The 17,383-nt window shown below is 45.6% G+C and overlaps 1 protein-coding gene across 7 annotated transcripts in view; it reads right to left on the bottom strand.

Moving 5' to 3' along the window:
• dlgap4b (discs, large (Drosophila) homolog-associated protein 4b) overlaps positions 1-17,383 on the bottom strand; it is a 733,594-nt gene that overhangs the window by 224,919 nt on the left and 491,292 nt on the right. For all 7 annotated transcript variants that reach the window (XM_086005582.1, XM_086005577.1, XM_086005576.1 and 4 more), the window contains one exon: positions 4,760-5,777. In XM_086005582.1, the coding sequence (XP_085861708.1) occupies positions 4,760-5,713 (954 nt within the window). In that variant the 5' untranslated portion in view covers positions 5,714-5,777. The remainder of the gene's footprint in view (positions 1-4,759; positions 5,778-17,383) is intronic.

The following is a 17,383-nucleotide window of genomic DNA, read 5'->3' as shown; positions in this document are numbered from 1 at the left end:
AGGATTGTAATACACAGGAATCTCTCTGGGCCAGTTCCAAGATATTGACCCAGAATTTGCTGGAGCAGAACATCTCACAAAAATCTCACCAAATAGTGCAAACAGAAATCATGACCAAAACTGCAGCACCTTCTCCCAATAAAAGCAGGTTGATTACGCCAGGAAAACACAGTGAGTGGAGGATAGTTGCATACAAACTATGTGTGTAAAATGAATCCCACTCACTTACATGGTTGACGGGTGAATTACCCAAACATTTTCCATTCTGGCCAGGAATAGCGGTGTCACTATCTTCAGCCATCGACAACGGCATTGATTCCGGCTTCAATGCATGCCGTGTGCTTTACATTATTGTCTGCACTGCTGCCGTTGGTCGTGCAGTACCTGAGGTCTCGGTCATAAATAATGACCTTTAAAAATGTTTTTATTCAGTTTAATTTCAAGGCAGGGGTTGCTTTTAGTTTAGGGTAACAAAGACAGCAGGCGAATGGCAATAAAAGTTTCAGAAAACAAATGCAAAAAGCAGAAATGATTTTGGGGCAGGTTGAGTTGAAATGAGTTTCTAAACAAACCTTTGTAGTTCAATAAAAGCCTCTTCTCACAAAATCTAATTGTATGAAACTTACAAGAACAATCCAGGTTATTTGTATATATTTTTTAAAAGCCTATTATGTAATTATCTGTGGAATTCTCTGCCCCAGAGAGCTGTGGAGGCTGGGTCATTAAATATATTTAAGGTGGAGATAGATAGATTTTTGCAAGATAAAGGAGTGAAGGGTTATGGGGAGCGGGCAGGGAAGTAGCTTTGAGCCCAAGTTCAGCCATGATCTTATTAAATGGCGGAGCAGGCTCGAGGGGCCAAGTGACCTATTCCTGCTCCTATTTCTTATGATCTTATGTTTCTTAAATTTTATCCATATTTTTTCACTGAATTGCATTTCATAGACTATTGCTTTCCTGCGCTTTTTTTTTTAAATAGCTTTTTATTTAACGATTTTCAAAAGAAGCTTTGGGGTGTGCAGGCAGGGAAAGTCATTCTTTTACTTCCAAAAAATCTTAAAATCTAATAACAACCAGGTTCATTATCCATTTGGGCATTTAACTTCATTTCAGAATGAATGCTTCAGTTCTCACAGATTGTTAATTTATTCAGCTACAATGGGAATATTTGTAAAAAAATCCCAAGTTGGGCTTTTTTGGTTATTGTTTTTATTCAAATTTGCCAGAAGTTACGGAATTGTCCAAGAGTACAGGCTGCAAAAAGTGTTGATTTTAATATTGTCATTTTGTTAAAAGATTATTTTAGGGAAAAATTGGAACTATTCTGCCATTTTGTTTTTTCTATTAAAATACAGATTCAGATGAAGCACAAACCCGATAATTTTTATGTCATTTCATACCACACATGTTTATCTTTAAGCAACATAATACTGGGCTGCTTCTGGGCTGTTGACATTGGTTGACATTAGGCTACAAACGTATTTTCATTCTGCCAACCCTGGGTATAAGCAATGTACAACAGTGTTTGAATAATGGCTTTCATCATCCTGGATTTTTCTTATGTTTTTACTGTTTTGGATTGCAGACTTTTTAAAAGTTTTAATGGATCGGTGGTGGTGGTGGGGTGGGGGGGGGCTATGGCGGGGGAGACCCCCAAGAATTCTTAATGCGGCTCTGCTTTCACTCAGTTAAACAGAAATTACGGCATTGTTTGAGATAACAGGCTGCAATGCTTCCCATCACAGTCCCCTTCTTTCCCGTCCCCAAATTCCCTCAGGCCCGTCACTTTCAGCATTGTGCGCATTACGGCATTCAACCGGTTTCTCTACCGCTATGGATGCTGGCAAGAGAAGTACCCATTCTACAAAAGCCGCTCATTTTGCTATGAGCATGTATTTTGTCGACATGAACGTTTTGTCGACATAAACGGTTTGTTGACATAAGAGATTCCCTTTGAAACTCACCAAAGGGTAAAATAAAGTTGCAGAGTTGCAACACAGCCTTCACAGGTTGAAGTGGTGTATTACTCATACAGCCCAAATGCCCTACGACTGAAATAAATAATTTCAAGGCGATTAATGAGTGATAGCAAGTTGCCAATGTGCACTGGAACTTCCTGAGTGGAATATCACTGGGTTGCTTCTGCAATTCAGTAGCGCACCATGTTTTGGGGAAATCACAGTGAGTTGTGACTGCCATTCCACCCCTCCTGGCACCTGGGTCCAAAGGCAGCACAAAGATAAACTTTTGTTGAAGAATGTGTGTGTGTTCAGCGGGTATTACATTACATAGAATTTACAGCACAGAAACAGGCCATTTGGCCCAACCAGTTGTGCCAGTGTTTAAGCTCCACACAAGCCTCCTCCCATGCTACTTCATCTATGAAGATGATATCAGGATATCCTTCTATTCCTTTCTCCCTCATGTACTTATCTAGCTTCCCCTTAAACACATCTATGCTATTCACCTCAACTACACTATGTGGTAGTAAGTTCCATATTCTAACCACTCTTTGCGTAAACAAGTTTCTCCTCAATTCCTCATTGTATTTATTAGTGACTATCTTACATTTATAACCCCTAGTTTTGGACTCTTCCAAAAGTGGAAATATCTTCTCTATGTCTACCTTTTCAAACCAATTCATAATTTTAAAGACCTCTATCAGGTATCCCCTCAGTTTTCTCTTTTCTAGAGAAAAGAGCCCCAGCCTGTTCAATCCTTTCTGATAGGTATAACCTCTCAGTTCTGGTATCATCCTTGTAAATCTTTTTTGCACCTTCTCCAGTGCCTCTATATATATTTTATATAATATGGAGACCAGAATTGTACACAGTACTGTGGTCTAACCAAGGTTCGTTATAGATTTAACATAACTTCACTGCTTTTCAATTCTATTCCTCTTGAAAATAACCCCTGTGATTTGTTTGCATTTTCTGCGGTCTTGTAAATCTGCATTGTTACTTTTTCTGAAACAAAATTTAAATACAAATTTATGAATCTGACCCTTCTGCTTCTCTAACCCAGTTAAAGTCTTATTTTCCAAAGAGTATCAGTGGAATAAAAAAGTGAATGGAAAAGGAGACGAATAATTTAAACCTTATCTTACGCTCTGCATTTACTGAAATGGTAACTATTTTCTGCAGTGACTAAGAAATATCATAAATATTCATTTCAACAAGAAATTAATAAGCAGTAATCTGCAGCAATGGACTGAAGTTCAGTGGCGCTTAAGGTGCAGAGATGTAACGGCTGCACAGAATGCCGTCGGGATTCCAGGTTTACGGTGTGCAGTTCAGAACACTCTGGCCAGAGTGTAGCAATTTATGTGTAATCACCATTTTTACATCAAAGATTCCCTTTGGACTGTAGCAATTAATGCTGGCATTAATGTGTCTGCTTTTCTCACATTGATGTCAACACTAGTTGTTCCAGTCCAAAGGACGTCACGCTTGTTTACTTCCTTTGCCTGCTCACTGGTGGCCTCCCAGTTCTCAGAACTTCTCGGGGGAGAGCTGCTGGCGCAAAACCCCGAGCAAAGACATTCAACTACAGGGGGCCCAATCTTTAGAAGGTAAATGCAATATCATTTGCAAACTGCAGGCATGTGTCATGAGATCAAACGTCATGTGATTAGATCTCCAGGAAGATGTCCAACCAGAGTTGGCAATGCTTCATAATGTGGGTATTAACTGGCACTCAGGGGGTGGGGGGGGGGGGGGGGCAATTTTCACTTTGGGCGCCAGCAAAAAACTGGCAAATGCCAGATCATCTGAAATCGATGGAAAGGAAAATTGGGCGGTGTTCCCTCACATTTTTACTTGGCCCGCACAGCCCCTTTTGCTATTTAAAAGCCGGCTCACTGGCTGCCCGGGACCTTCAAAGAGCTGCATGACTGTGCAGCTTAAAACGAGCATTGACGGTGTGTATAATGGGTGGCTTATCCGCTACCGTCAGTTTCCGCCATCCTTGAAATTCAAAATGAACCCCCTCAGAATCGAAGCTTACTTTTGATGGCGGGCCACTTGGCCTTAGTATTGGAGAGTGCTCGGCACTTGTAGAACGGAGTACCTCAAGCAAGGAGGCAATGCCTTCAGTTGAAGAGAGGAAGGGAGGGGAGAAAACTGTTGGAAAAAGAAGGTTTTTGTTTTTTGGGGAAAAATGCCACTCATACAGTTAGTCAATAAAAATTTAGGAAATAGTCATGAGAGAGGCAGAATTCCTTCCCCCTACATGGATGTATAGAAGTAGATATTGAAGTACAATTATTAAGAAGTGATATCAGATTGAAAATTCTCACTCATTATAATGCTGTTATGCTAATTTTACTTTTGCAAGTTTCTAATGAAAATTTAAACTGCCACTGCATGGTCTGTTACCTGGATTAAATGAGGTTGGTTTCCAGTTATGTTTAAGAAATTATAGAACGTCAGACAAATTCCACTAAATTGCAATATCAACCCTCTGAAACCACCCTGCCGTGAATTGTTTTTAGCACAGTTTTATTGATAATGCCATACATTTGTCGGAGGAAAGGTGCACTTTAAAAGTTGGATGTTGCTGAACACTCTTTAAATTAACATTCATGGCACCTCCTGGGTCCCATAGGAAATGTAATTGAAATGTATAATAGGATGTAAAGTACATCTAAAAATTGTAAAGCTGCAATTTGAATTTTGTGAAATGAATAAAAGATATCATGGGAGCTGGATTTTGCTTATTGAAGATCGGAACACGCCAACCTTCAAAACACCTCACCTACCTTCAAGTACTGAGAAGCAAGATCATGATGATATGACTTGGATTTCAATAGCGCTTTGTCCATAGTAGCAGATGACTTTTGGCAAACTTCTCGAGTCTGACTTAGGGTCAGTGTGGACCAAGAACCCCTCTTTATGTACTTTGAGTCAGCGTTTATTGGTATATTCACACAGGGTGTACATTTCAAGTCATTATTGCTCTTTGAAGCTTTAAGGGTGTGTTCACTGATTGTGTTATATGCATTCATGAAGTATTTGGCAGGTCCGTGGTCAGGGCGTCTCCCAAGTGTCATTAAACTCATTGGATTCCGATAGTTGCAGTTGTCACTATCCAGGTTGTCATCGGAACTCCACCAGCCTGATATGTTTGTTCTTGTTCTGCGTTTGGATTCCAATTTTCGGTCCTTGCTCTTGCTTCTCTTGCTCTGTTTGGGGTCCTCTGAGCTATATTTGCTGCCATTCATACTTCCTTTACCAGTGCCTTCAAGGGACTGCGATTTCGCAAAGAGCTTTTGCACAGAGTGCACAAGGTGGCGTATCCGGCCTGGACTTTCACTCCGGTGTTTGTTGTCGCTCCTCTGGAACTGCAGAGTGTGGAACCCATCCCTGTGCATAGGCAGCTGCTTCTCAAACTGGTCCAGCAGGTTAGCAGGAATGCGATTTATTTTGCTTGTGGAAGTATTCGGGGTGAAACCACATTCATCTTGCAGGTCAAAGTGCGAGTTATAGTGGATCCTGGGGAAGGTGCTGCTAGCAATCTGATTGTTCAAGGGGAGGAGACAGCCTCCCTGTAGAGCACTGGAAGCTGGGAAACGGTGATGCTCCATTTGATACGAGTCTGCTGGACTGAGTAGATAGGGATTCCTTTCCTGGGTAGGGGTTGGGTACATTTGGTCATTTGTAGGTTCGCAGTTGTCAGAAAGGTGACGGCTTCGGTTACCTCCTAACCCTTTCATGGCTGCCTGTGTTCAAATATCATACCTCTAGTTTCCAGGACAGGTGGCAGTTTTCCAGGTGAGCCTACAAAGAAAGAAAATCACATAAGAAATTAAGTCTATCAGTCAACCTTTTGTTTGGCAAAACCATTGAAAATTTAGACATCTTATTCCCTTCACATTTTGCTGTTCATTTATTTTCTTTGTACTTAGTTAAGATTCGCCATAAAAGTAAGTCTCTCAAACCAAGGTAACTGTCAAACAATACAGAGTGGAAACAGAACAGCGTACTACTTGAGGGAAAGAAAATACATGGTGCAGGTTAACATTCAGGAACATATGTTAATTCAAGAACAGAAATTGCATCTCAAGGTCGACGCTGCATTAAGCAATTCTGAATTCCACTGAGGTGAAGAACAATTTTATTTAATTGTGAAGTGCAGGTTAGTACCATCAAAAAAATATTCATTACTTAAGCGACTTTCTGCCATGTTCCTCTGTATTGGGAACCCAAACTTACAACACACTGTCTAATTTCCTCCCCAGGTATAGGACAATGAATTAAAGAAGAGCAAAACTCGGCATTCAAATGGCATTAATGTGAGAGGGTCAGAGACCTGGAATTTTAAATTTGTTCTATTGCTTTTGCATGCAGGTCACATTTTTTTCTCTTTCCCTGCCAGATTTTCCCCCCACTCCTCTTCACTGCCAATGCTGTCCTCCCCCTTCCTTTCCCAGCAGGGGTGGCCGGTCAACATACGGATCAGGGTCCCCGGCGGACTGACAATTACTCCAGTGAAACAGGGCCAATTGTAACCCTTCAAATTGATTTATTTTACATGTAATATCTGAACAAACAGAATAAAGTCGTGAATTTAAATTGATTTCATAGTGCGCCTCGTAACATGGAAAGTAACAGAGCACATCACGCTATTCCCGTTAGCGGGCTAAATTGTCTTTACTAACAAACAACTCTGAAACTAGTCAGCTAAACTTAGGAAGGGGGTTCTCTTCCTCAGTTTCTGACTTCAACTCCAGATTTCACCAGATTTCAATTTGACAGGAAGCTAAAGATTCGAACACTGGCTTTTCCCAGAACTGCACACCTGGGGGTTGGCCAGTCAAGCTGCTAATTAAACCTGCTATTGCCGTCCCAGCTGGCTGTGGGCTCCTGGCTGATGCCCACCAAACCCCACTGCCACCGCCTCACCAACCCTGCCCTCCCCCACCCTGGCTAGGCTCACATGAAGCCATTGCAACATATTACCTGTGAATGTTTCCTGGAATAACATAACAAACCCCCAATGTCTCACCATTTCTTCAGCCGGTTTGGATGGATCTAAATCCTTGTGCTGAATTCAACTTAATTGCAACGTCTTGAAATATGTTACAATGACCCGGATTTTGCGGGGCTGATGAGGACATTCGCACAGCGTACGCCGTCGTAAGCCCTCAGAATGGCCCCGCAAGTTCTGGGTTTCCGCATGCGCAGCACACGGGCGAAAACCCGGAACTTGCGATCTGTCAAGTTTCTCCTTGACAGGTCGTCCGCATACACCCCAAAAACACTTGCGCTGGCGCAGAGCTTGGCTATTTGCCAAACTACTGCCCAGTGAATGCCCATGAAACCCTTACACCTGGTAAAGGCAGGCGTAGGGCTTGCTTTTACTAGTGTAAGGGTTAAAATAAATGTTAAATTGAAATTTAAAAAAATGATTACAACATTCAAAATTAGTTCATGTAAATTTTGGGCCGGAATAAAATGTTTTTATTATTTTTCAAAAAAATAAATTTTTATTTTAAATGCTTAATCAACAGGGCTCTTAATTAATCTTGACCATGGGAATATTTATTTTTATTCGAATTTTTATTGAAGCTGTTGCTATGTTAAATTAATATATCTATAGTGCAGGAACCAGCAGGGTCGATGATGGAATAGAGAAGACAGAGCTGACCAATTAGCATCAATCGAACAAAGCACAAAATAGTTTCTCAACCAGGACCATAGAATTATAATTGGGAAAGATTTTTTGCTGTAAGTTTGGTTACATTTTCTTGCCTCCTTCTCTTTAGATTTCTCTGGACAGTGTACTCTATCCTGGACACAAAATCTGAAACTGGCCTACTCCCAGGCCTCTGCTAACCAAGCACTGCAACCAGCTCCTGGGAGGTGATGCATTAGAGTGGCCTGGTGTCATCTTCCCTCTAAATCTTTCTTCTTTTCTGTTGACTAGAGCCTGGTCTTTGCTCAGCACCTCTTTGACAGCACAGCTGAAACTAGGAACTAATCACATGGGAAAATGTAGTCGCAAACCCACATCCTATTGTTCCATTCTCGGAAAGTTGCGACAGGAGAACATTTTAAATCCTATTTATATCAATGGGCTTCTACCAGTGAGGGTGCTGGTCTCTGCTGTGCCAAAACTGCTGGTTATCACTGCCAGGTAGATTCAGCAATAATTGCACCTGCGTGAGAATCATGCAAGCACCGTTTATTCTTAGTTGCAGAAATGACTTCTGCGTGGGTGCGAAATTGTGCTTGGTCAATGACTACTCCCAGTGCCTGGGAGAAGACTTATACAGGCCAATAATGCATTGCTGGCCTGTACAGGTGCACTGGCACCTCAGTCTGAAGAACAGTAAAAGGGGACAATAGTTCCTCTGCACTATATATGACCAAAGTATAAATCTATTTCCAAAGAATGCATTTATTGAGAGATTTAGATGTCCTCATACAGCAAGAAATTAGGAAGGCAAATGGCATGTCAGCCTTTATTGCAAGGGGGTTGGAGTACAAGAGTAAGGAAGTCTTACTGTAATTTTACACGGCTTTGGTGAGACCACACCTGGAGTACTGTGCACAGTTTTGGTCTCCTTATCTGAGAAAGGACATACAGGAAACTTTGTGCTATCCGGAGGTGAGCTATCCGGCAATCTGGAGCCACCGGCAAAAATCAGCAGCCGTTTTTTATTCTTTTTGTTTGTTTTTTTTGTTTTGTTTGAACAGTCAAGCTGTGCAAGGTCTGTAGCTATAGCAACAGCTTCATATACAGAGCTTGCAGGCCACACCCGAGTGTTTAGAAGCTGTTGCTAAGCAACAGTGTTTGTTGTCAAATACGGAGATAAGAATCTCCGTATCTCTCAACATTAACTCTGGAGAGTACGGCAGTTTTGAGGCAACGGCAGCAGCTCGGTCCCGTGGGTGCCGGATAGCACAAAGTTTCCTGTACATGCCTTAGAGGCGGTGCAACAAAGGTTCACTAGATTGATCCCTGGGATGAGGGTTGTCTTATGAAGAGAGATTGAGTAGGTTGGGCCTATACTCTCTGGCACTTAGAAGAATGAGAGGTGATCTTATTGAAACATCAAAGATTCCAGGGGCACTGACAGGGTAGAGGCTGAGAGGTTGTTTCCCCTGGCTGGAATGTCTCAAACTAGGGGGCATAGTCTCAGGATAAGGGGTCGACCGTTTAAGACTGAGATGAAGAGGAATTTCTTCACTTAGATGGTTGTGAATCTTTGGAATTCTCTACCCCAAAGGGCTGTGGAAGCGGAGCCATTGAGTATATTCAAGGCTAAGATAGATAGATTTTTGGACTCTAGGAAAATCAAGGGATATGGGGTAGGGGCGGGAAAGTGGAGTTGAGGTCAAAGATCAGCCATGATCTTATTGAATGGCGGAGTAGTCGCCAAGGACCGTGTGGCCTACTCCTGCTCCCAATTCTCATGTTATTTCATTATATGAGGCGCACAGAGGAAATTTTCCCGGTGGTGTGCATTAAAAATGCTACTTTCAGTTGGGGCTGGAAACAGTACTGTGGAAAGGCCAATGGCAACATGTCTGAGATGACGGCCTGAATCAAATGTGAAAGGATGGTTGGGAGACGATCAGGGTGCAGAACTGCCCATTGATTTGCTTGATTTCTTGCCAGTGATTGCCACTTTAACAGAAACAGCTGTTCTTAACAGTTGCTGTTTCATCAAAACTGAATAGACTAAGCAAATTATGTTTTTATTGTCCAGACGATCCCTATGGTGTTGAGAAGAGCTCATGCAGTTAATACGATACAAAGCAAACTTCAGAAATCCCACCTCAGAGCATCGAGAGTAAGTACCCAATTGGCAACATTCCCAACCAATCTATTTCAAATAATTTATTCCAGATTCGCATATTTCAAACCTAATACTGTACATTCAAATTGGCCAAATAAATGTCCTGATTTACCCAGTGAATTTCATTTGTTTTCAATCTCTGCTTCAAACAGATAATAGTAACACAGCAACCACACTGTTATTGAAGGTGAGTGTTCTGTGTATTTAAAGGAAAGGAAGCTCCCAGAAGTTGTTGAGGGTGCCTTCCAATGAATGCTAAAGTTCTCAAAGACTTGATTTTGACTTTGTTCGCTGTAGAATTTTGTATGAACTAGTCTAAAGCAAGGCATCAGCTGTCTCTCATTCTGCCACAGCATTTCACACTTCATCTACAGCCATCTTTTGTCTCTTTACTTGTCCTATTACCATCTCGTCTCGTCTTGAATACCTCTTAATGGGCCCGATTTTGTGGATTGTGTGGGAAATGGTCGGATTCTCCAAATGTGGGGTTCTGACCCACAAAAAAATGTCAGCCAGCTGCACACAATTTTCCCTCACGTGGCCAATTAATTTCCAGCGTGTGGACAGCCTTGCTAATTGTCCATTTCTAGTCAGAAAGCCCCACGGTATGATGCCATCATTTGTGGTGTTTTCAAGGTCCACAGCAAGCATTGCTTACTCTGTTGGCTTCCAAACAAACCATACAGGATGGCAGAGGAGCCTGCAGCAACTGTGGCCAGTGCCAGACACCGAGCTGCCTCCAAATTCAACGAAGCTTCACTGCAGGCATTATTGGATGGGGTTAGGGCCCACAGGGAGGTCCTCTTCCCTAGGTCAGGCAGGAAGAGGCCTCCTACTGAGACCAAGGCTGCATGGATGCAGGTGTCAGCAGATGTCAACACGAATGTGCATGTAACCTTGGCATCACATCTCTAACTCCTTCCTCTACTCCCCCACAGGACCATCCAGAGCCCCCGTCCCCACTGTGGAGGAGGAAGAGGCTGTGCAGCCAAACTCCTCAGAGGAAGCTACAATCTCTGAGGGCGCAGCGTCAGCAGAAGTAAGCGCACCCAGCACCAGCGCAGACACTCACACCTCGGGGGGACCTTCGGGACATAGAGTAGTATTGTCACCTGGTGTTTCACAGCTCACAAGTGAGCCTCAGCAGATTCTGGAGACAGGGACAGCAGTGGAGAGTCCTCGTCGGAGGGTGCAGGACTCTGCCAGCTCAGCTCAGCTGCGCTGCATGTCGACCCTCTGCCTCTGGGTCCATCCACAAAAGAGGTGATGGATCTCCATGCACAGATGCAGGAATCTCTGGCAGGTTTTGTCTCCAGGGTCGCTGCGAGTGCAGAGCGAATGGAGGAGTCCATAGCGACCATGAGCAGAGCCTTTGTGGAGTCATTGGCGCATGAACACATCACCATGGAAAGGTTGGCAACCTCCATGGAAGAGATAACTCGCCAGGGTACGGAAAACATGGTGAGTGCTCATAAGAGAATGACATCTCTTGAGGAGCGTTGGCCATCTATTGAACAGAGAAACCAGACCTTCATGGAAGTCCTTCTGAGTAGGACTGCCAATGCAGAAATGGGTCCCCATGGCCCTCCAAAGCGCAGCAAGGTGCTCTCAAGCCACTTCCAAGCGCTGGCCCCTTCTGGCCTGTGCAGCTTCAGGTGAGTGAGCAGCAGCCTGGTGCTCCTGGTGCTCATCCTGCTGTTCCTGGTTCTGCTGCTGCCGCCTCTGCTGCTGGAGATCCTCTAATGGCAAGAAGGGAAGGAAAAAAAGTCATCCCATGCTTCTCGTAGATGCCTCCGCTGAGGAAGTGCTGAGTGAGGGTGGCGAGAGGGGCTTCCCAGGAGATCAAATTGGAGAAGTGTGTGAGGCTCCAACCTTCCACAGCTGTGCCTAAGCCTTGAAGAAGTGGCCCCAAGCCTGCAGCAACAAGGTCCTTCACCATACAAATGCTCTCCGATTAAACCGCAGCTTTCCCGAATGACCTGCAGCAGAGAGCAAGCAAGCCGGCAAGCTTCACGCCAGGTTTCATCAGCGGGGTTCCCCGCAGGTGTGTTTAGTGTGGGGAACCCCACAAAATCGCAACGGCCCCTGAAAATAGGTTTAAACATGGTAATAATTGGTGATTAGTGTTCTGACGGCCAGTCCCGCCAGCGGCGGGCGGGACTGATCCGGGTCGCAGAGAACCAGCGGTCCGCAAGTCAGACGGGGTGGGGAATCAGGTGGGGGGGTGGGGTCGCGACCCCCTAGTTCTGTGATTTTTGGCCCCCGCCCACCTGAAAACCCGCCCGACGGCTGGCAGAAAATCGGGGCCAATGTCTCTTCACTTCCCTTTTGTTCTTTCACCCCCTCCCCCATTTCCCAGCCCCCAAACTGGCCTTTTAATCTGTTTCATTTCCTGCCTTTTTTCTCAGTTCTGATGAAGGGTTTCGACCTGAAACATTGGCCCTGATTTTCGGCTTATGTGGGAAATGGTCGGGTTTCCCCGAATGTGGGGTTTCTGACGCACATAAAAAAGTGTCAGCCAGCTCCACGCAATTTTCCCTCAAGTGGCCAATTAATTCCCAGCATGTGGGAAGCCTTGCTAATTGTCCAATTCGAGTCAGAAATCCCCACAGTATGATGTCATCATTCGTGGTGCTTTCAAGGTCCATAGCAAGCACTGCATCCTCTGAAGGCTTCCAAATGATCCATACAGGATGGCAGAGGAGCCTGCAGCAGCTGTGGCCAGTGCCAGACCCCGAGCTGCCTTCAAATTCGATGAGGCTTCACTGCAGGCATTATTGGATGGGGTTAGGGCCCACAGGGAGGTCCTCTTCCCTAGGTCAGGGAGGAAGAGGCGTCCCACTGAGACCAATGCTGCATGGATGCAGGTGTCAGCAGATGCCAACTCGCTGGGAGTCACCAGAAGAACCTTGGCATGACATCTCTAACTCCTTCCTTAACTCCCCCACAGTACCATCCAGAGCCCCCGTCCTCACTGTGGAGGAGGAAGAGGCTGTGCAGCCAGACTCCTCAGAAGAAGCTCCAACGTCTGAGGGCGCAGCGTCAGCAGAAGTAAGCGCACCCAGCACCAGCGCAGACACTCACACCTCGGGGGGACCTTCGGGACATAGAGTAGTGTTGTCACCTGGTGTTTCACAGCTCACAAGTGAGCCTCAGCAGATTCTGGAGACAGGGACAGCAGTGGAGGGTCCTCGTCGGAGGGCACAGGACTCTGCCAGCTCAGCTCAGCTGCACTGCATGTCGACCCTCTGCCTCTGGGTCCATCTGCAAGAGAAGAGGTGATGGATCTCCATGCACAGGAGTCTCTGGCAGGTTTTGTCTCCAGGGTCGCTGCGAGTGTGGTGCGAATGGAGGAGTCCATAGCGACCATGAGCAGAGCCTTTGTGGAGTCATTGGCACATGAACGCATCACCATGGAAAGGTTGGCAACCTCCATGGAGGAGATAACTCGCCAGGGTACGGAAAACATGGTGAGTGCTCATAAGAGAATGACATCTCTTGAGGAGCGTTGGCCATCTGTTGAACAGAGAAACCAGATCTTCATGGAAGTCCTTCTGAGTAGGACTGCCAGTGCAGAAATGGGTCCCCATGGCCCCCTAAAGCGCAGCAAAGTGCTCTCAAGCCACTTCCAAGCGCTGGCCCCTTCTGGCCTGTGCAGCTTCAGGTGAGTGAGCAGCAGCCTGGTGCTCCTGTTGCTGATCCTGCTGTTCCTGGTTCTGCTGCTGCCGCCTCTGCTGCTGGAGATCCTCTAATGGCAAGAAGGGAAGGAAAAAAAGGCGTCCCATGCTTCTTGTAGATGCCTCCGCTGAAGAAGCGCTGAGTGAGGGTGGCGAGAGGGGCTTCCCAGGAGATCGCATTGGAGCAGTGTGTGAGGCTCCAACCTTCCACAACTGTGCCTAAGCCTTGAAGAAGTAGCCCCAAACCTGCAACACCATGTCCTTCAACATACAAGTGCTGTCCCTTTAAATCGCAGCTTCTCCGATCGACCTGCAGCTGCAAGCAAGGAAGCCAACTGTTTTCACACCAGGTTTCATCAGCGGGGTTCCCCGCAGGCGTGTTTTGTGTGTGGAACCCCTGAAAGTTGCAAGGGCACCCTAAAATCAGCTTAAACAAGGTGATAATTGATCATTGCTGTTCCGACGGCCAGTCCCGCCAGCGGCGGGCGGGACTGAAGCGGGTCGGAGAGAAACGGCGGTCCGAAAGTCGGACGGGGCGGGGAATCAGGTGGGGAGGGTCACGACCCACTTTTTCGGAGATTTTCGGCCCCCGGCCGCATGAAAAGCCACCCGACGGCTGCCAGAAAATCGACCCCGTTGACTCTATTTCTCTCTCCACAGATGTTGCCCGGCCTGCTGAGTTTTTTCAGCGTTTTCTGTTGTTATTTCGGATTTCCAGCATCCGCAGTATTTTGCTATCGCATCGTTTCACACACACCAGCACGCGTGAATACAAACTGCCATTCTTTATAAAGGAGGAAATAATTTTGAAATTCAAAAATTCTTTGATTTGATTCAATTGCAGCCTTTTTGTATTGACTATTCTTCTTCTTCTTAGTCAGTCTCTCGGAACCGAGGATGACTTGCTTCCACATTAAAAATGAGTTCTCAGGTGACTGATGAGTTCAATGCGGGACCTACAGTCTCTGTCACAGGTGGGGCAGACGGTGGTTGAAGGGGCAGGTGGGTGGGGTGCTTGGGTTGACGTGCGCTCCTTCCGCTGTTTGCGCTTGGCTTCCGCTTGCTCCCGGCGAAGAGACTCGAGATGTTCGGCGCCTTCCCTGATGCTTCTCCTCCGCTTTGTGCGATCTTGGGCCAGGGATTCCCAGGTGTTGGTGGGGATGTTGCACTGTAGTCAATAATATTGACTATTATTGTCAATTGTTATACATTCTTTGTGAAATCATGGAGTATTTGTAATGGGAGAGCTTTTTGATGACTGAACTGTCACTAGGTATGGATCAGATTAGTCATGAGAATGCACTGAGTTGACATTTGGGAGAGGTAGCCAATGTTACACAATATTGAACCCATTATCGTCTCTGTTTCTAAAACTGTAACACTGACAGTTGATAGACCTGAACGGAACAACACGAACACCCCAGGGTAATACTGAGGTGCTTTGCTGCGATGCACTTATTCCAATCGGAATTTACACCAAGATCCTGTCTCCAGTTTTGAAACATACCAGACATCCTATGTGGTGACACCGTGATCTTGGGAAATATCTCTGCTAAGATTTAGCTGATCAGGTGTTATGGTTTATTTTGGACAATCACAATTGTACAGGGGCTGGATTTTGTCAATGGGGGAGAGTTGGGGGCGGGACTACTGGTTGTCAGGTTTCAGTCCCGCCCCCAACGACGTCCGGCCAACCCATGCTATTTTCCCTTGATTGACCTTGTTAAGTCTGCCCTGCGGGCTTAGCCGGCCAATTAAGGGAAAGCCGGTGACAGAGGATGTCAGCGTATGACGTTTCATCTGTCGAAAATTTTTGACAAATGAATTGTCAGCGTTTGACAGCTTTGAGAAGCTGTCAAACATTGACAATCTCTGTTCTAAGGTGAGCCTTTGCACAAAGACTCACCAAAACCTCTTTCCTCAGCAGAAATCAGATGGCTGCTGCATCTGAGAGTGCAGCAGCCATTCTGTCACCTCTGCCGTTGAGATGAGGCACCTCCGGATCCCCAAGGGTTGAAGCCTGCAGGAAGAAGCAAAGGTAAGCAAACTTTTTCTAACACTTTACGCTCACCTCTCCTACTTACCTCTCCACACTTGCACCCATCACTCACCTCCACAGCGCACTTTTCGATCCCTCTCACCCCCGCAGACCCACTGCTCGCCTCGCTGACCCTGGCGAGGTTCGCAGCCGCTGGGAAGCCCGCACTTGCAGGGGTAAAATGGGGATAAGCCTCAAAACTGCCTGTTAACTACCTGTTAACAGGCAGTTAATTGGCTCTAATCCCCTTCCCGCCTCGAGGAGACGGGTCCCTGCGCGAGTCGGGGACCCGCCTCCCGGGAAGATGGCACGGAGGCGGGTTGGGAGCGGGTTCGGTACCCGCTTCCAGTTTCTGCCATTTTCCCAGCAGTCCCGCCTCCATACCCGCCTCCCCAGGGCTGGGAAAATTCCCCCCCATGTCTCAGGATTTAAGGGAAGAATTGCAATTGGAAAAGTTTATGTGCAAAGGCTTAGCATGCGTGTCATAAATTCCTGCAATTTTTATGCAAACAAGTTAACTGGCTGACCTCCCATCCTCCATAAACGTCACCTCATCGAAGACTCTGCTGCCAGGTCACTGTCCCACACCAAGTTCCAATTGCCCATCAGTCCTGTTCTCTGTGACCTAATTGGTCCCGGGGCCCATAAGTGCTGGGACCGCAGCTCATGGAAATTCAGGGCCTAGGTGTTTTTATCTGTACTGAGTGGGCTGTAGAATTACATCTTCTGGGGTCTGTGTGCCCAGTGGATTGGGACGTTACCCTTTCACGTCTGGGTCCTGGTCTCTAATCCAACCCAAATAGACGTGATACACATTTCCTTTCATTGACATCCTCAAGTCATGAAGTTAAAGTCTTGTGAACGATATAGCAGCAAAGAATAAAACAACAAGATTTGAAATGTACCCAATAAAAGCCAGTGTGTAGAATTTTACTGCTTTAATGGCACACATCAACCATGGAGTATTTTTCTCCTCTCTCTGCTGGTCGTGTAGGTGCTGGTTGTGTAGAATCTCCCTGGATGAATTCAGTGCACTCATTGGGGATGAGTTCGAGCAGGTGCATCCACAATGCTTCTGGCAAATGGTGACAAACTTATTTAAAATAAGTTTCCATCATACAGACCTCAGCCATCAGCACTGATGAGACTGCTTTGAAAATAGGGGAGCAAAACTGGCTGCTGTGTTCCCATTTCTGACTTAACCTGGTCTTCATGTACAGATCCACAGCACAAATCTGCCCATAATTTGGCATCACTGGCATCAAATTGAGAGTCTTACTCAGATATGTCATCAGAATGACTCAGGTGAGCAATGGATATTTCACACAGTACATGATATTCTTTTTAATACATGTCTCTGTGACTGTAGAGGGGGCTTTATTCTGCATCGAACAGGAACGATTCCTAACCTGAGCAGCATTTGCTTCAAAAAAAAACGTCAAAAATTCTGGAAACTTTTCTATTCCACCTCATTAAAAACTTATTTTTCTTGGTGATGCATTTTCTGACACACTATTACGGTAACACTGATGCTGTGAATCCAGTTTTCAAAAGCTCTTAAGAGTATGGACTCGTGGCCAAATAAAAACAAGAAAGAGCTTGCATATATGTTGCATTGTTCACATCCTCAGGACATTCCAAAGTGCCTCACAGTCAATGAAGCACTTTTGATGTATAGTTTACTGTTGTAATGCAGGGTAACACGGCAGCCAGTTTGCAGACAACTCGGTCCCGCAAACAGCAATGAGAGAAGTAACCAGATAACCTTTGCAGTGATGTTGGTTGTGGGGTTAAGTGTTGGCCAGGACACATGGAGAACTCGCCTGCTCTTTTTTGAATAGAGCCACCGGATCTTTTGCATCT

Source organism: Somniosus microcephalus, chromosome 13 (assembly GCF_052327205.1).
Source record: "Somniosus microcephalus isolate GS21.2 chromosome 13, FLI_Smic_1.0, whole genome shotgun sequence".
In the NCBI taxonomy this organism is placed as follows: Eukaryota; Metazoa; Chordata; class Chondrichthyes; order Squaliformes; family Somniosidae; genus Somniosus; species Somniosus microcephalus.
The sequence above is the reverse complement of the archived record's forward strand: the minus strand, read 5'-3'. Positions and strand labels throughout refer to the sequence as shown.